This window comes from Sitophilus oryzae, unplaced genomic scaffold (genome assembly GCF_002938485.1).
Source record: "Sitophilus oryzae breed Bouriz unplaced genomic scaffold, Soryzae_2.0 scaffold_1931_pilon_pilon, whole genome shotgun sequence".
Classification (NCBI taxonomy): Eukaryota; Metazoa; Arthropoda; class Insecta; order Coleoptera; family Curculionidae; genus Sitophilus; species Sitophilus oryzae.
In genome coordinates, this window is record NW_022146648.1 from 568771 (window position 1) to 587510 (window position 18740).

General features: G+C 31.8%; 4 protein-coding genes across 7 annotated transcripts; 2 read left to right on the top strand and 2 right to left on the bottom strand.

Moving 5' to 3' along the window:
- Positions 1–1040: 1040 nt before the first annotated feature.
- On the top strand, positions 1041–2871 carry LOC115883499 (proteoglycan 4-like). Its single transcript, XM_030901868.1, has 6 exons — positions 1041–1441; positions 1499–1634; positions 1750–2016; positions 2067–2276; positions 2376–2480; positions 2699–2871. Exons 1-6 carry the CDS (start codon positions 1431–1433, stop codon positions 2759–2761), a joined length of 792 nt encoding a protein of 263 aa, XP_030757728.1. The 5' UTR covers positions 1041–1430; the 3' UTR covers positions 2762–2871.
- Positions 2872–3050: 179 nt separating this feature from the next.
- Positions 3051–4531, bottom strand: LOC115883498 (putative nuclease HARBI1). Its single transcript, XM_030901867.1, has 2 exons — positions 4049–4531; positions 3051–3993 (listed from the first exon to the last, which is right to left on the bottom strand). The coding sequence occupies exons 1-2, from the start codon at positions 4258–4260 to the stop codon at positions 3117–3119; spliced, it is 1089 nt and encodes a 362-aa protein (XP_030757727.1). The 5' UTR covers positions 4261–4531; the 3' UTR covers positions 3051–3116.
- Positions 4532–5361: 830 nt separating this feature from the next.
- Positions 5362–8288, top strand: LOC115883500 (putative nuclease HARBI1). The gene is made up of 2 exons (XM_030901869.1): positions 5362–6650; positions 6966–8288. The coding sequence occupies exons 1-2, from the start codon at positions 5969–5971 to the stop codon at positions 7382–7384; spliced, it is 1101 nt and encodes a 366-aa protein (XP_030757729.1). The 5' UTR covers positions 5362–5968; the 3' UTR covers positions 7385–8288.
- A 98-nt stretch (positions 8289–8386) lies between these two features.
- On the bottom strand, positions 8387–10175 carry LOC115883502. Of its 4 annotated transcripts, none has more exons than XM_030901872.1 (4): positions 9668–10175; positions 9290–9521; positions 8991–9164; positions 8387–8938 (listed from the first exon to the last, which is right to left on the bottom strand). In XM_030901872.1, the coding sequence occupies exons 2-4, from the start codon at positions 9515–9517 to the stop codon at positions 8477–8479; spliced, it is 864 nt and encodes a 287-aa protein (XP_030757732.1). In that variant the 5' UTR covers positions 9518–9521; positions 9668–10175; the 3' UTR covers positions 8387–8476. The 4 variants fall into 4 exon arrangements, with proteins under 4 accessions (XP_030757732.1, XP_030757731.1, XP_030757733.1 ...); XM_030901871.1 differs by having other exon boundaries at positions 10050–10174; XM_030901873.1 differs by having other exon boundaries at positions 9827–9869.
- Positions 10176–18740: the final 8565 nt, after the last annotated feature.

Consider the following 18740-nt stretch of genomic DNA (forward strand, 5'->3'; position numbering starts at 1 on the left):
ATTTCTTTAAACCTGAACTAAAAAACGAATCTTTCTCTGAAGTGTCTCTTTTAAAACCGAAATTAAAACTGGATTTACCAAAGCAGATTACAGTGTAGATAGAGAGTTAGCAGGATGATCCCTCCGGTTTTCTTTTCGCGCTTCGCCGATCCGACGACGGTATCCGAAATCCGACGCCGACGGGTACCCGTATCTGAGACGACCGAATCACCGAATCGCTCCTCGAAACCGACGCGACGCCTTTACGAAACGATAGTCTCAAAGGTCAAAGTCAAGTCAATAGTCGTCAGTAAGTCAGAAATACGCCTTTACGGCCTAAGAACGCTGGATTAAACTTATCGTCACTTCTGATGTAATCGGGAGTTTAATATATATAACAGAAATCGATATTTAAAAATATAATTCTAACTAGCTTGACAAACAATGTCTTCCCTGGGCCGAAATCAACAATCTCTGACGTTCAACTGTTTTCAAAGCCTAATACTCCGCTACTCGCAAACATCAGCGGACACGCGGTGCAGGCACGGCGTGAAAATGACTGCCTATCATAAGGATCATAGGCGTCGATAACACTTGATTCTTTCTTTGTAAGGCAGATTATTTAAATAAATAACTTAAATTGTGTAATAAAATAATATTCGTCTTTAAAGTAAACATATGCTTAGTCACTGCCACTCTACGAAAATCAATAAGATTATATTAGTCATACGATAAAATACAGTTCTTTAAATTAAGAACTGTATTTCACTGTAATCACTGCTACTTTTATAAATAAATTCTAGGCTTTTGCCTATTTTGAGTTTTACAATTTGTCATTTTTTAAATCTTACTTAAATACTTATTACCTTAAATTAGAGTAGCAGGTTAATAGTGTTAAGGTCGTATAAAACTTGCAGTAGTCTGGCAAAGCATATTGCCTACTATAATCTATAGTATTTACTAGTAGATACCTGTTTAATGTCCTAGTCGTGTTTCGGAGTGCAATTCGAAAGACGACGTTAATATCGAATGATTTATTTAAAAATCACGAAAGTTAGGGCCGATTTCATAATCATTCACTTAAAGCGACCTTAGCTAAATGGGACTTTAGGATAAAAGTGACTTTAAAATTTGTTCAGTTTCATAACCTGAAGTAAAGCGACTTTAGCTAAAGGCGACTTTAACCATACTTTAACGTTAAAAATTCATGTTGGTAACACCGATTCCTAGTTAATAGTTCAAATGAGTATGAAATTGTATGTTATTTGATCTATGGTTATACCACAGATGCTGAGTTATCTGCTGTTACAGATTTTTATTTCTCTGTCCACGTGTTCACCACGAGATCATTTCATTTTATTCTTGGTGTTTGGCGTGTGTTGACGTGTTTGTTTACTGTAATATCGTTTTTATTTTATATTTCCTAGTTGTTTCTAATATTTTGTATAGAGATGTCTGAAAGGTAAGTTAATAAATAATGTAATGGCCAAAACAGGTATTTATATTATTTTTATTTTAGTCTTTTTAAAACTCCGAAAAGAAGCCGGGGTGCTAATTTTACCAAGGAGGAGGAATTGATACTATTAGAAGAAGTAGCAAAATATTGGAACATTATAGAATGCAAAACTACAAACAAAATAAACAAAAAGGAGAAGGTATGACTACAGATATTTGTTATATAAAGATATATGTATATATAAATTTATTTATTTTTTATGAAGTTTGGTGGTCGAATAACACAATTAAACTGGATTATTTATTTTATTTTAGGACTATGTTTGGGACAAAATATTAGCTTCCTATAGTCAAAGAGTAGGAGTAGTAACAAAAAAAGTTGAGCAGCTGCAGGGGAAGTACGACAACTTAAAAACGAAAGCAAAAAAAGTTGTTGCTGAATCTAAAAAGAATATTTTGGGTACTGGCGGTGGTCCATCAAATAATGATCACATAGATCCAGTCATACAAGCAGTTTTGAATATTTTAAATTCTAAGTTAGTGGCTGGACTTAAACCACAACATGATTGTGATACTGATGTGGTAAGAACAATATTAGTTGCTCTTGACTTTTTTAAATATAATTATTTTAGGTTTGTGTAAGTGAGTCACAACCATCGACCCCCAGTGAGCCACAACCATCGACCCCCAGTGAGCCACAACCATCAACCTCCAGTGGGCCACAGCCATCGACCCCCTGTGAGCCACAATCATCGACCTCCAGTGGACCACAACCATCGACCTCCAGGGATCAACAGTCATTGACTGGATTCACTATTATTCCCGTTTCGCCACCATACATTGTAAGTAATTAGATCTTTCGAATCAGTTTGTTAAGGTTGTCCCTTATTTTTATCTTCTTTTAAATGGGAACCTGGTTAACTATGACATTTTTTTTACAGATTCAGCTCGACCAGAAAGAAAAGGAAGGAAGTACTGACAATCCTGAAACACCAAATACAAATTTGCCAGTGGTAGAAAAACAATTAGAAAGTGAATGTAAAAGGGTAATTGTAATAATATATTATTTTAAAGTGTTATTAAATGAAAAAAAAATCTTATAGTACCTATCTAAAGGCGCGCTCTCACGACTCATGTACTTGGCAAGTATTTTTTATTGGCATACAGTCTGTATAGATGTCCGATGCATCCTGTATACCAATTACAAATGTTTGTCAAGTACATGAATCGTGAGAATCTGCCTTAATATTCTTTTCTATTATAGAAAACCGAAGACTGGAGCAATTATACTCCTACAAAATTGAAAAAAAAACTGCTAAGCAGCTGAGACCTACAGTATCGAATCCTCTGCATACAGTTAAATTAGAATATTACAGGGTGAAAACTGAATTAATGGAGAAGAGTATGGGATTGCAACAGTTGGAATACGAAAAAAAACAACAGAGAGAAGACCAGGAACATATGAAAAAAATGATATTACTCGATTTGGAAATCGAACTAAAAAAAAAGGAATTGTCAAAATAACGTGTTTTTCGTATTAATTTTAGGTATAGTTAAAGTTTATAATTTTAATTGTTTTTTTTAGTTTGCATTTTGATTAAAATAAATTACATATAAACAAATAAATAAATTTTTATTTAGCTAAAAAGGTATTTCAAACAATTATATTACAAGTTCGATAGTTACAAAAGTCCAGCAAAGTGTTGGTTTATTAGTACTTGTCTAAATTGTCTACCAAAATTAATATTTTCATTTGGCAATTCCAAAATGCCATCTCCCTCTTCAGCATTTTCTCCCTCTTCAGCATCTTCTAGCCATTCCCCTGGGATGTCTTCAGACATGTCGAGGGCAATATTGTGCAATACAGCCGTAGCAACAATAATATCCATTGCAGTTTCCAACTTTACCCGCATCCCATTCTTTAAAATTGGAAACCGCCTCTTCCACACACCATACTGACGCTCGACAACATTTCTGGTTCGTATTATGGATTCATTGTATAAATTTTCAGCATCGGTATTGGTCTCCAACAGTTTTGTCATTAGATATTTTTTTAATGCATATCCACTATCTCCAACTAAAATATACCTTCCGTACCTGCCTGTTTCAAATTCTCTTTTGACTTGACTATTATTAAAAATAGTTTGGTCGTGTACAGATCCTGGCCACCTTGCAACAATGTTTCGGATTTTTAATTTAGCATCACTAATAGTCTGAACATTTAATGCAAAAAAACCCTTTCTGCACCTGAAGATTTCTGCATCTTCTCCTCCAGGCGAATCAATTTTTATCAGAGTGCAGTCTATTGCTCCTATTGCTCTTGGAAACGACGCTAAGCCATAAAAATCTTCTGATGCTCTTTGCATTTCGGCATTATCGGAATACATCTTCACATATCTAGGCCTTAGAGCTGCTAATGCTGTTGTTACCCTTGATATAACACGACATGCCGTAGCCCTCGATACACCGATAAAATCAGCAGCAGTAATCTGCATACACCCAGTGGCAAAAAATCTTAATGTTAGCAATAATTGTAGCAAGGGTGGGACACATCCTCCTCTGAAATTGACATTGAATTAATACCAATTAATACTACCTGTTATATTATACAAACCTATTTGTAGGTAAACGGATTTGCGGTTCAATCTCTCCTAGTACTTGCATTACTGTAGGTTTCGTCAAACGAAATCTACAGAAAAAATCCAAATCATCGTATAGTTCGTAATAATTTTGACGATCTCGGTATATTTTTCTTCTCCGAACAAAAACTAATTCTTCTTCTGATGAACTCGAACTTGATGAAGTATCCGTATCCATTAAATTCATTTTATAATCAAATAAAAAACAACGAAGTTTTTACAAAACGCACAAATGACAAAACGTGGCTGAACCAAAACTAAAGATTAAACTGAATTGAGGTTAGGTTATCACTTTAAAGAAGCTTTAAAGTCAACTTTAGCGTCTAAAGTGGATAACCTGGCGGTTTAAATTTAAAGTGCCTTTAGCACTAAAGGAGGTTTAAAAATGAATTATGAAATCCATATTAGAAGTTAAAGGAGCTTTAGTAGTTAAAGTTAACTTTAAATTGATTATGAAATCGGCCCTTAGTACCATGCAGAGTCTAATATAGAGTTTATTTCAGATAAATCTGAAATGGCGCAACTTATGGCCATAGAGCAATTTGATTGCGAAGGTGAACCAGCTTCAGTAGGACTGAGGTGCGAACGATGGAAGAGGGCTTTCCTTATTTATTTGGAAGCCTCGAATTTCGTAGAGCAAACAAAGAAACGAGCTATGTTCATTCCGGTAGTATTGGTCTTCATACATACCAGGGGCGCATGTTGATGAAACTGCAGACGAAGATGTGGACGTGTTCAACATAGCACTGGAGAAATTAGGTGAATATTTTGCACCCAAAGTAGTAAGTAGTAAGATTTTTGAGAGGCACATATTTCGGCGACTTAAGCAAGAGTCTGATGAGAAGTTCGAAATGTTTCTAGTAAGGTTAAGGATGCAGGCGGACAAATGGCAGTTCCAAAACTTGCAAGAACATCTCATTGATCAAACTGTGGAGAAATGTGCTCCTTTGAACCTAAGGAATAAAAATCTTGGTGTTAGAGGATAATGCTACACTGGAAGCAATATTTGGGCCAAATTCTAAACCGTGTGCCAGAATTGAACGATGGTCATGCAGTCATATAAATTTAAAGTAGTTTATAAACCAGGCAAAAACAACAGAAAAAACTAGTTTTGATTCAGATGAGTACGTACATAGCATCGTTCAATTCTCGTGTCCGGTTGCGATCTCTTTAAATCAAATAAAAGAATGTTCCAAAAGCGACTATGAAATTAGTAAAGTAAAAAGAGGTTTGTACGAAAACTTTTGGGACGATTGTGTGAAAAAATCGTATATTTAAAAATGAACTTTGTCTTTATGACAATATTCTTTTAAGGGGTAATAAAATCGTAATTCCTGTTCAGTTGCGTAAAGCGGTTTTGGAAGCGGCTCACGAAAGGCATCCTGGGGTGGAACTCTGTATCTCGACATTTTCTCCAAAGCGAAAGAGATAAGTAAGAGAAGAGATAGAGATCGTTGAAATTATTGAAACTTTATAAGCAAATCTCTAAGACTATCGTATAATCTCGGCAATATTCGTACTTCTAATCGGATAGAGATTTTTTATATAATCAATCCTGAAAACATCTTATTTTGTCTAATTGCCAAACTGGACAAAGAAGAAAATGACGTCTGAGTGAAAATAACCTCACATTTTTTTACATCTATTCTCTGGCTGGTCTTTGGTTTACGTAGATTCGATTTCCTAGTTTTTATTAGTTGTTCCTAGTTGTTATTTTGTAGTTTTTAAGTTTTCGTAGTTATTAGTTTTTCCCACCTAGTTGTTATTTTGTAGTTTTAAATTTTCATAGTTTTTAGTAGTTCTTAGATATTTTGTAGTTTTTCGTAGTTATTAGTTCTTCCTACTTGTTATTTTGTAGTTTTTGGTTCTTCAACCAGTGATTATTTGTAATAAAAATGTTGCCGGTTCAGATGTTTTTGATAAATGAAGTTCAAAACGATGAACGAATGTACCAAAACCGCATACAAAAAAGAACCATGCGAGATGCAAGTGATCCATTTGCATTGCCCGATAGGAGGTTCATTGATCTCTTCAGATTAAATAAAAATGTAGTCCACTATTTGTTTGAGACTTTAATGCCATTTATGGAAGCTGAAGAGAGAAGGTCACGGGTTCCTCGTCAAACCCGCATATTAGTTGCGCTGCGATTTTTTGCGACTGGTGACTACCAAAGAGGTGTGGGTGAAGAATACTTGCTCTCGGCCAGTCAACAAGTGGTTAGCAGGTGTATAGATGAGGTAGCCACTTGTATAGCTACAAATTTAAGTCGACTATGGATTAAATTTCCCATGGATGAAAGAAGAAGAAATGATATAAAAAGGCGCTTTATGGAAAAAGCTGGATTCCCAGGAATCATTGGATGCATAGATTGCACCCACATCGCAATTTTAGCACCTGCCCATGAGGAACACATTTATGTTAACAGGAAGGGCTTTCACTCCAAAAATGTGCAAATAATTTGTAACGACAAATTAGAAATTCTTAATATTAATGCCATGTATCCAGGCTCAACAAATGATGCATTTATTTGGAGAGGTTCTCAAATAAAACACTTGCTTGAAGAAGAATATAACAGAGGTAAGTAATTAATAAACTTGTAATATATAGGTATATACTCGAGAGAAAAACTATTAATTTGCATGAAAAGCAATTAGAATACCATTGTTAGGTACTTACTTGTAGTTTATCTTCTTGAATAGTGTAGTTAATAAGCTAACTAAGATAATATAAATTGAAATAAAATCTAAACATGGAAAACCACAGTTTAATATGTGTATAAGAGTGCATTTGCTGATTTAGTTTTGATTATAATTTAAGATATATTTTTTACTTTTGAAAGCATTCTAAGAAAATTTTTGCCTAAAAACACTAAAATTGCATATATTCTTTTAGGAGGAAGAAATAATTGGTTGCTAGGAGATTCAGGATATCCATTGGAGCCATGGCTGTTAACACCATTTGAAAATCCAAATCCAGACAGTCCTGAAGGCCGATACAACCACTCTCACAAGATAACAAGAAGTATAATAGAGAGGTGTAATGGACGCTTAAAACTTGTGTTTAGATGCACTTTAGGAGAAAGAAAACTCCGGTATAATCCTATTAAAGTGGGAACAATAATAAATGCTTGTGCGGTGTTACATAACATATCTCTGAGAGCTGCAGTTCAGTACGAGATCAATTTCCAAGACAATATTTTGAATATGGACATCATCAACTTCCAGGGCAACAATCAAGTTCCAGGCTTGCCAGTATTAGAAGAAGCTAGGCAAGTCAGACAGCAACTCCTAAATAGATATTTTCAAAGATAAAATTATTGCTTTTTAATACTAAAATTGCTAAATTGTTATAATTTTATGATCCATTTTTTATTTTCTTAGTTATATACATATGTTAAGTTAAAAAATTAATAAATATAATTATTCTATATGATTTACATTTTTAAATTTAGTTTTTAACAGTTTTAGTATTATATCTTAATCACCATCTCTTATGTTTTACAACGTTAAATAAAACTAAACTTTAAATAATAAATATACTGCTGTATTTCAAAAATATTATTTATTTTTTCAATAATACCACTTGTTAACACTTATACTATATACCGTATGATCGAATAAAAACGGCGTCAGCGATGGCTAAGAAATGACGATCGATAATATTTCCCATATAATTTTACATATAAAATAACAGCGATCTTCATTTCATAGCCATCGCTGACGCCGTTTTTATTCGATCATACGGTACATGTAATTATATAAAAAATAAATATAAATTAAACCACCAGAAACAAATCTTAAAACATTTACATTAACAGGAAAAAACACTAAAACTGAACAAAATCTTTGGAAAATATTACAGCAAAGTTAAATGAACAAAGGCCATACTCCTTAAAATATTCAGTCAAATATACTACTCTAACATCTAGTAACAAAAATGTCAATAAAAAAACGAAAATCAATTCGCATAACAAAACTAAAAAAATCAAATAAAAGTTAACATTTGCATTGTTTAACAAAAAAAACACTAAAACTAAACAAAATCTTTGGAAAGTATTGCAACAAAGTTAAATGAAGGCATACTCCTTAAATTATCCTAATATTCAGTCAAATATACTAATCTAACATCTAGTAACAATAACCAAAATAAACAAATTAAAAAAAAATTCTGATACAAAAATAATAAAAATTCTAATCGAAACAAACAAATAAAAAAAAATCCCATCACCAAAATCAAAAATTAAATAAATTCTGATAACAAAAATAAAAAATAAATTCTAATAATCAAAATAAATTAATTAAAAAAAAAATCCATCAACAAAATAAAACTTAAAAAAATCGATTCTGATAACTAAAATTAAAAAAGCAAAATTCTTCTAACCAAAATAAAAATAAATAAAAAACTTATTTTAAGCAATTACAATTGCAATTACACCCTTGCTTGTCGGCAAGTCTTCCTATATTCTTACTAATTTCTTTTAACACAGAGAGTGTCTCTTGATGCATGCTGGACAGGGTGACTTCAGTTCCTACCCTCTTCCGTTTTTTAGCCAAATTCCTGGTTGTTGCTGTACGCTTCTGTACGTTCTCCCTATTGTCTATGGGGGCTGGATTCACCGAATCAGTCATTGTCTGATCATCGGGATCATAAAAGTTGGCTTCTAATGTTGATTGAGAGCTAGTGTGAGGCAGTACTGGAGACTGAACTACTGCTACAGGTGTAGTTTCAACCGGGACCAATGGTGGCACATGAACAGGTGTAGCTTCACTTTTTGTTAAAGGGACCAATGGTGGCATCGTTAAAATTTTACTAGCCTGGACTATATTCGGAGTAGACGACAATGTTGATGGCATAGAAACATTCTCCTAAAAATACAATGATATTTTTGTTGGACTACATAATAACAAAATAACTTACAAGGCCTAATTCAGGTGTTCCGTCTCCAACCACAATGGTCCATCCTAAGATGCCCATTAGTTTCTCCTCTATTGGAGTTAGTGGAGGAAGAGGAGCCCCTCCCCCAGTCTTTTTTAACCCCAATCGTATTGCCTGAGCTTTTGCCTTAACTTTACTTTTCCATTTTGTAAAGGCCTGTAACAATGTATTTAATTAATTTATTTCTAAATAAAAAACAAATAGGCAAACATATTTTTTAATTTAATATTAAATAACTGGGATCTATTTAAACATGCAAACTTTGCCCTGTTTACACTTACGTCTATCCATTTGTCTGGAGTCTTTGCTCCATAGCCCATGCTATTAAGGCTGGTTGCCAGTTCCTTCCACAATTCATTGTATTTTTGTCGGGCATCTAGCCCTGAAAATGTCCGGGTTACCATCTCTGGATGGTCAAGAAAAAAATCAACCATAGCAGACCACTGCGCCGGACTTGTCCTTGAGGCTCTTTCAGAGCTCACAGCTAAAGGGCTTACTTCACTGCACATTCTTCTATACGTACATAAAACACAAAATCGCATTTTTAACAACCAAGTAGGTATAAATTGTTTTGAAAAAACAAGACAAGAAGTACATTAAAATTAATAATATAAATAAATACATATATACAAAAAAAAAGAAAAACCTATGTAATGTACCTCTTCAAATGTTAAAACTGGTTAAAACGTAATAAAAGAAAAATATGCAAATGTAAAAAAATTGAAAAAAAGGTTATGTTTAGATGATGCTATTTTAATTTCACATAAGATTTAAAAGATACTACTTGTATTACATCCAATACTATTGTACCTACTCACCCAATTTAAACAATAAAAATAATTTAATTTCTTCAAGGTAAACTATAAAATAAATAACTATAAAAATATATTGTAAATACAAACAGATACAAATAATATATAATATCGTAATTCAAATTGTGAAGTCAAATGTCAAATTCCATGAAACGTAGACAAAGCAACATCGATATACGATTTAATAAGTTGAAGTGAAATAGAACTACTATCGCTTTGGAAGAAACACCTATTCATTTGTCTTTATCTCTAGTACGTTCGGGTCTCTCGTATTATGCCCGGAATCATCCGAATTGCATTAGAGAGTGCCAAACGGCCAAGCGACCGTATTCTCGATCGCTATTTGGTTTATAGAGTTCCACTTCTGGTATTGTTGCCATGAAAGCGCAACTAAGAATCAAGGTTTGGTGGCCAAACATTGATATTGAAGCGGAAAAAATAGTAAAAAATTGTAAAGGGTGTACTGTAACGTTTTTAGTTCGTTACATGTCTTTTTTATATATAATATATGATGTCTGGCATATCGTCACCCGATTCCGTATCGTTCGGGCCTGATGATTTATTTGACGAATTTTTACGTTATCTAGTCCACAACCCTGTTTTCGTTTGACACAACCCTGTTATCGCTCTGTGGAGGCGCGCGCTGTCAACATCGCTTCTGTCAACTCTCTGTGATTTAACTTCACTTTTGGTTTGATCGTTTGGCCTGTCAGACGCCATTAGTCCCAGTTTTTGAGAAATGGTGATTATTTAAATCTTGCTGTGTAATCTGAATCAGCTGCTATTTCGAAGCTACAGGTAAAAATGAGATATTATCCTTTTAGATTCGTTACTATTACTGCGTATTTTTTAGGGTAGTTACGGATGTCCCAACTTGTATTTGTGTTTTGCTGGCACGTTGGCGTCCCTTTTCTTTTGTCCTCCAGAATGTCACATGGAAGGAAGGACAGGTTCTTTATTATTTAGTGAGCCCTCGGAAGTAATTCGAGGTAGGTTCATTTTGTTTATAAGATCTTGTTTGGTTTTAAACAAGAGTTTCATATTTTTAGGGTCCAAGGTACGGATAGTGTCTTATGTACAGACATTATCTTATGTACAGATGTCCTGTGGACGAGTGTCCCCAGTAAGAATGATTTTTTTTCTTACATATAAGTGCCAGGCGTGGATGTAGCTTGAGTCCCATGCTGCTTCACTCCCATTTCTAAGCCTAGTCAGTAGCTACGGCTGTAGTGATTCATGGTGTCCTCAATCTGGCCCCTTTAGTTGTTTTGGCCAACAGGATCGCCGACAGACAGTACAGAGATGCTAGACCACCTCACGGTGCTACTGTTTGAAGCAAGGTTACATAAAAGAACAGCTAAGTGTATATTTAAGTTATAGTTATTTAGATCTTAGGTTTCATTGCATTACGTCTTGTAATGGTATTACTTTTATAGATATTATTGCACTATTTTAATAGATGGATAATCAAACATAGATTCTAGAATCTACAGGTTGTAACATCTTCGATTTAGCATCATATGGAATATATCAAATTAATTAAAGTAATGCTACATTTCATATTTTCTCTTAAACTTTACATGTTCTGTATTTTATCGTAGTTGTTTTCATTGATATTTAGTACGACTCTTACCACCACTTTCTTTGACATATAACCACTATATATTTACTAGAACTCTACAATGTCATGTATCAGCAAAGACGTCATGAATAAATATAGTCATTAGTTTTAAGTATTATACAACTGTGTTTTCTTTCTCTGTACATGCCTGGCGCCCAATATCTATATATCTTTTGTTAATTATTACTGATTAATTTTCTCTCTAGTGAAATACCTTATCCACGACTGCTCTCCGATGAAAAGCTGCCGTTCGCAGTGGTAGTGGTTTAAAAAACGCTACAGTACTTTAGTTTCAGCGCCAAATCCACCTAATCCAAAAAAAAGATGAGAATTTCCCGCAGGACCTTGGATTGACATAGCAATATATTTTATGGATCCTTTACCCAATGGATGTCATTTGTTTGTTATCGTCGACTATTATAGTCGGTACAAAGAAATTAAAATAATGAAAAAATTACTGCTGCGGATACAATCATCAGGGTTCTTCAGGAAGTGTTCTCTTGGTTGGGTAACCCTGTGTTCATATCAGCGGATAATGGAAAACAGTTTTCCTGTAGTGAAATGAGGTATTTTTTGTTCGGAAAGAGCTATCATATTACACCACACAATACCTTATTGGTCTCAACAAAATGAGGAGGTAAGAAAAACAAAACAAAGACATATTAAAGAGGCTTAAAATAAGTCATTCTTTAAAAAAGACTGGCTTACGAAATTATAAAATTACCTTGTAATGTATAATGGTACACCTCATTCCACTAAAGGAAAAACGCCGGCCGAATTGGTTTTTAACAGACAATTCAGGGATAAAATACCTAGTTTAATAGGGCAAGATTATCGTGGTTTAGATGGGGAGGTAAGAGATAAAGATCACATGCAAAACAAATTGGCAATGAATATGCTAATAAAAAAAGGAAAGCAAAAGAAAACGACTTGGATAGAGGTGATAAAGTTTACGTAAAAAATCTAATAACACGTAACAAATTAACTAGTGATTTTGGAATATTTCCACATACAGTTGTTAACAAAAAGGGGTGATATAGAACTTGAAAACAGCGAAAATGGGGAAGGACATAGGGCGAAATGTGAGGAAAATAGTATAGAATACGTTATAATAGGAAAACAAAACAAGTACATAGAAATTTGTACATATTATTTATTAAATTTTTATACGTATTATTATATATTATACTTATATTATTATATAGTTGTTATAACGGTGTTAGGTTCTTGAGTTATATTTAATATTTATTAAGGTACTTAGTTGTTTGCATTATACATTTAGATTAAGAGTTTAATATTATAGTTAATAGTTATATTGTTATTATGTTTTGGCTGGTTATGTCATATACTAGCATAGTTGATTAGATTTTGTTTATGAATGTATTGTCTAGTTATGTAAAAACATTATGTAAAAAAGGAGAGATATACATATTGGAACATGGTTTGTTATATCCACTTAATAATATGGTTATGCCCTCTTAACAAATGTATCCTCTTAATCTTGACATTTCTAGAATACACTCTGAAGTGTCAGCAGTTAAAACTTATAAATTCTCCACTGCTTGGGCGCACCTTAAGTCTTTGTTGGTACGTTCCAAGAGTATATTATCAATGTGTCAATAAAGCTTCACCGTCGTAAAACTGAGTTTTTTAAAAACAAAAGCACCACAAAAGAACTTTAACTGGCGCAGTCGGTAGGATCCGCAAAACTTAACAAACGAAGTTGGCGGAGGATTTTTGCTGGACGGTTTAGAGAATATAAGTCCGGTTCGGTAAACGATCTACCAGCAAAAATCGCGAGTGTTTTTGTGACAAAAGAAACCAGTTGGAAACAACAAGACCTGAGAGAATCATCAAAGAGAATATTGGTATCTGGGGACAAACTCGCCCTGTTTCTCAACGGCAACCTAGGATAAGCTAGCAGTAAGGAAACAAGAAAAAACAAAGAAGAAACAAACAACAATGAAAAAACTGATTATCCTGTAAGTACACCAATCCTATAAAAATCATATTTTTCATAAAACTTAAAAACAAAAATCCCGTTAATTGATTTTTTTCATAGATTTAAGAAACTTTATTTTTAAGAATTCTTTTACTTTAATATTAAGAAACAAAATAAATAATTTTCTTTATCTGTATATAAACTCTAATGAACTCTGACAGCGACACAGATACTGAACTAAGCAATCTTTCATACCGCCTTAAAAAAGCAAAATTTTCGAATCAATCCAAAACTAATCTAAATTCTGTAAATTCTGAAAATATTATAGTAGTAGTTCAAATTCAAATATGGCGCAACCAAATGTAAACTTTCAATTACTAAGACTTTATGTAGACACGATTCCCACGTATGATGGTAACCCACATACACTTTCAATATTTTTAGATAACTGTATTAATTTTGTTAACACCTTTTATAAAGAAAACGATCAAGTAATAAATAATTTCTTAACAAGAGCAATTATTGGTAAACTAGTTGGTAGAGCTTTAAGTTTAGTAGGCACGCGAAGTCAAGAACTAAAATCCTAGCTAGACTTAAAAACGCACCCAATCCAATTTTGGTGATCAAAAGAAATTTAGACTGTTTAGAACAAGATTTAATAATTTTAAGACCTAACAAAAATGAATTACCGTATAATTTTGGTATGAGATGCCAAGATGCACGATCATTGATTATATCTAAATTAAATTCTACTAACTTAAGTCATGATGAAAGAGTATTAAGAATCCACAATATCGAACAACTTTCATTAAAAACGTACATACGCGGATTAACAGGACAATTACAAAATAACATCAGATTAAGAAACCCTACAACATTAGAAAATGCGATGGCATTAGTAGTGAAGGAGGAAAATTTCTTGTATTGTCAAGGTAGAAACAATTCTTTAAACATACAAACATATCAACCAACACCATTAAGAGTTATTCCTAATCAATCTAATAATAGATCAATAAATTATCAAAATCAATCACCAAATAATCCAGGCAACATTTTTTCTTCGCCACTTTATCAAAGACAAAATCCTTATAATCCACAAAATAATATTTTTAGACAACCTGAGCCAATAAGAAATAATTTTAACCAACCAAATCAATTTATGAGACCAAATTATCCTAATAATAATTTCCAAAATAGACCAATGTTTCAAAATCAAAATAATTTTACTAGAAATCCTAATTCATTTTCAAATAGACCTCAATTCCAAATAAAACGACCAGCACCGAATTCTAGCAATAGTTTTCCTAATCAAAATAATAATTTCCAACGATCTCATAATTTTAACCAAAATAATAATCGACCTGAACCGATGGACACCTCATCCGGTAATACTTTTATTCAACAAAATAAAAAACCTAAATATACACAAAATCAATTATATCTACAGGACATTGATCCAATGAACCAGACAGAAGAATATTTAAATGAGTATAATGACACTTATTATTTAGCTGATTCTTCAAACTGTAACTATTCAAGTTATTCGAATCCAGACGCTTATTATGACCAAAATCTCGAACCAAATGAAACTGATACTTTAAACTCTTATCAGTATACACAGACTCATAATGAAAATTACACTAATGAAAACGATATGCAACATGTTAACACGAACGACAATGTAAATTTTTGTATAACGGAGACGAAAGAAACACCGACGTAATAAATATAAATTCGTTAGAAGATCAATTACCTTTCATTTTTATTCCAGAATTAAACGCACGATTTTTGATTGATACTGGTAGCACTAAAAGTTTAATTTCACTTAAAATAGCTTATACATTTTACCCAAATTATATTTTTAACGAAAACTTCTGTATAAGAACTGCACATATGTCAACTTTCCACAATGAAGTAGCTCATATACCTCTTTTTGAAATTTTTAAAGTCGATCAAACACACCAATTTTATATTTTTCAATTTAGCAAAAAATTTGACCTAGAACATCGATTCCATTAACTTATAGAGTAATTAATGAAAAACCTAAACAAATAATACAACAAAAAATTAAACCAATAAATATATCTTTAACTATTCCACCTAGAACACAACAAGTAGTGAAATTACCTGTAAAATATAAACAAGGGACAGCGATAATGAACTATATAAAAATATGTAAAAATTTAGAAATTCCACAAGCCGTAGTAAACATAAATAATTTTTTCGCTACAATAATAATAACAAACTCTTCAACCGAACAAATATCAATAAATATTAAAGAACCTTTTGACGTAGAAATTATAAACACGGAAGAAATAAATTTCTCAGAAAAAATAGATATAGACGAAAATATACCATTCGATAAAACTAAAGATAATCTGTTAAAATCAAATTTAAAAAATATTAGTCTAGACCATTGTAATAAAGAAGAGAAAGATGCACTTTCTAGAATACCAATCAATGTATTAGAAGACGAATCATTGATCAATCATCAAGGAGACTCTGACGAAGAACAAGAAGACGCTTTAAAATATTTAAGAGAATTAGCCGAATCATTAAATGAAGACGATCAACAACCATCGACAAGTAAAACCGAGAAACTTCCAGAAAAACCGAAAATTAACATAATATCTCACATTCAATTACAACCACCTAGAAAACCTGAGACAGAAGACATCGAAACTCAACATTCCACGCAAAATGAAACGACAAACGATGGAATAAAAATTTATGACGAAATAATTAATAACAAAGTTAATCAAATATTAGTTTTTCCTAATTCATATCCTAGATTAGATGTAAAACACGAAAATTACAAACACCATAAAATTTTAACAGTAAAAGTTCCTAAGACAAATAATAAAAATTTAATTTTAAGATTTTTAAGAGATCATACGACTAATGAAAAACAATATTGTTTATATTTCCATTCAGATGAATTATATAATATATTTAATAAAATCTATTTAGAACATTTTTCTGAAAAAGGACCAAAACTTTTAAGATGTATGAAACTAGTCAATACTGTAACCGAAAAAGACGAGCAAATAATGTTAATTAAAAATCATCATGAAGGCAAAACGAATCATAGAGGTATATAAATATAGAATAAATGAAACATTAGAACATTTAAAAAAGAACTATTATTGGATAAACATGACATCTGATATAACTGAATTTATAAATTCTTGCGAAATTTGTAATAGAGCAAAATATGCTAGAAAAACAACGTATTCACCTTTAATGCTTACGGAAACACCTTCAAAACCATTTCAAATTGTACATATGGATTTATTCTTTTACGATCATAAAATATACTTAACAATTATAGATTCATTCTCTAAATTTGCACAAGCTTTTAAAATCAACGGAAAAAATGCTATAGATGTAAGTAATGCTCTAATAAAGTATTTTTCACTATTTGGAATACCTGAAAAAATTGTAACAGATAAAGGCAGCGAATTTAATAATGATACTGTTAAAGAAATATTAAATTTACATCATATAAAAATTCATTTCACAACACCTGCACATCATGAATCAAACGGTATAATAGAACGATTCCATTCGACTATTATTGAACACTTACGAATAATAAAAGAAATGTATAAAAATGAAGAAGAAAATTTAATGGAATACGCACTAATAGGTTATAATAATTCAATTCATACTTCGACAAATTTTACCCCATTCGAATTAGTATTTGGTCATACAGATTTAAGAGACCCTAATGAAATATTTTCACCTAAAATGTTTTATTCTGATTACGCTGAAAATCATAAAAATCGATTAGAAACTATTTATAAAAATGTCAAACAAGATTTAAATTTAAGTAAGGAAAAGATTATTGAAAAAACTAATATACAGGGTGACGAAAATAAAGAATATTTTGTAGGACAAATAGTCTATAAAAAGAACCCGAATATTAGAAGTAAAAAACAAAATAAATTTTTAGGACCATATAAAATAACAAAACTACTAAAAAGAAATAGAGTAGAAATAACGGGAAAAGATAAAGAAACAAAAAAAGAAGTGGTCCACATAAAGGAATTAAAGAAACCTTCTATTGTTACAGGTACGCAATCTACATCGTCCACTGTGAACAATCAGTAAATTTTCATAATTTAGAAGGAAACCCTGGTTTATTACCCTTAAAAATCGGTAATGTCCAAAATAAAATAAATATCTGGTCATTTATACAGATATTCGATATAAATAAATTAATTAATCAATATCTAACATTACGAAATCAATTTAATATAATATCCGAGATACTCGAAAATGGCACAAATATTACTGAAAAATATAAAGACGAATTTTACAGCTCTTATAGTATAGCGAAATCATTAGAAAATAGAATTAATGTACAATTACATCAATTAAATCCTTTAAAAAATAACAGGAGAAAACGAGGTTTAATAAATGGAATAGGCTCTATAATAAAACAAATAACTGGTAATTTAGATTCTCAAGATGCTGAAAAATATGATCAAGCGATCGAGCATTTATCGAAAAATCAAGATAAATTAAAAATTTCTATGATCAATCAAATTTCACTTTTTGAAAAATCAATCGATATATTTCAATCAAATCTACAAAACTTATCACGAAACCAACAAATTATAAACGTACATATTAAAAATATTGAACATATATTATATACAAGGGATATCGAATACATAGAAACTTATACATTCTTTTTTATAGAGATGGTTATAAATGATATAACAAAAGAATTTCAAATTATCTATGATATACTTGAACGAATATAAACAGCAATTACCTTTTCTAAAATAAATACATTTCATAATAGTATTGTAAACCCTAAAGAATTATTTTCTGAACTATTATCTATATCAAAAATAATAAAAACAATTAGACTACCTTTTGAACCAGAAATAAAAAACTTTATACATTTCGAAAGAGCAATAGAGATAAAGAGTTACTCTAAAGAAAACAATAAAATAATAAAAACGATTTTTATTATCGAAATTCCTTTTGTCGAAAAAGAAAAATATGATTATTTCCATCTATACCCCTTGCCTATCCAAAGAAACAACACATTCGAAACCCTTATTCCAATGTCAAAGTACCTCATCATGAACGAGAAAAACTTCGCATTCTTGGATCAACCCTGTAAAGAAATCAACAGCAACGAGTTCCTCTGCGAAGACATCAGTTCAACAGAAATCAACAACGAAGACAACCCCTGTGAAGTTCAACTACTGAAGCTGAATCAACACCCTTCCAACTGTAAAATAGTGCCAGTGCGAGTAAACCAAAATAAAGTGCAACGTTAAACGCAAACCAGTGGGTCATTATTGTGCCGCGTTACACCGTAGCGTTACAAAAGTGTA

Coding starts and splice junctions, on each gene's coding strand:
- LOC115883502 (XM_030901870.1), bottom strand. CDS start 9,550: ATGCGATTTTGTGTTTTATGTACGTATAGAAGAATGTGCAGTGAAGTA. Junction 9,165..9,289: donor CTCCAGACAAATGGATAGAC/GTAAGTGTAAAC, acceptor ACATTGTTACAG/GCCTTTACAAAATGGAAAAG. Junction 8,939..8,990: donor GAACACCTGAATTAGGCCTT/GTAAGTTATTTT, acceptor TTGTATTTTTAG/GAGAATGTTTCTATGCCATC.
- LOC115883500 (XM_030901869.1), top strand. CDS start 5,969: ATGTTGCCGGTTCAGATGTTTTTGATAAATGAAGTTCAAAACGATGAA. Junction 6,651..6,965: donor TGAAGAAGAATATAACAGAG/GTAAGTAATTAA, acceptor ATATTCTTTTAG/GAGGAAGAAATAATTGGTTG.
- LOC115883499 (XM_030901868.1), top strand. Junction 2,017..2,066: donor ATGATTGTGATACTGATGTG/GTAAGAACAATA, acceptor TAATTATTTTAG/GTTTGTGTAAGTGAGTCACA. Junction 2,277..2,375: donor CCGTTTCGCCACCATACATT/GTAAGTAATTAG, acceptor TTTTTTTTACAG/ATTCAGCTCGACCAGAAAGA.
- LOC115883498 (XM_030901867.1), bottom strand. CDS start 4,260: ATGAATTTAATGGATACGGATACTTCATCAAGTTCGAGTTCATCAGAA. Junction 3,994..4,048: donor ATCCGTTTACCTACAAATAG/GTTTGTATAATA, acceptor TGTCAATTTCAG/AGGAGGATGTGTCCCACCCT.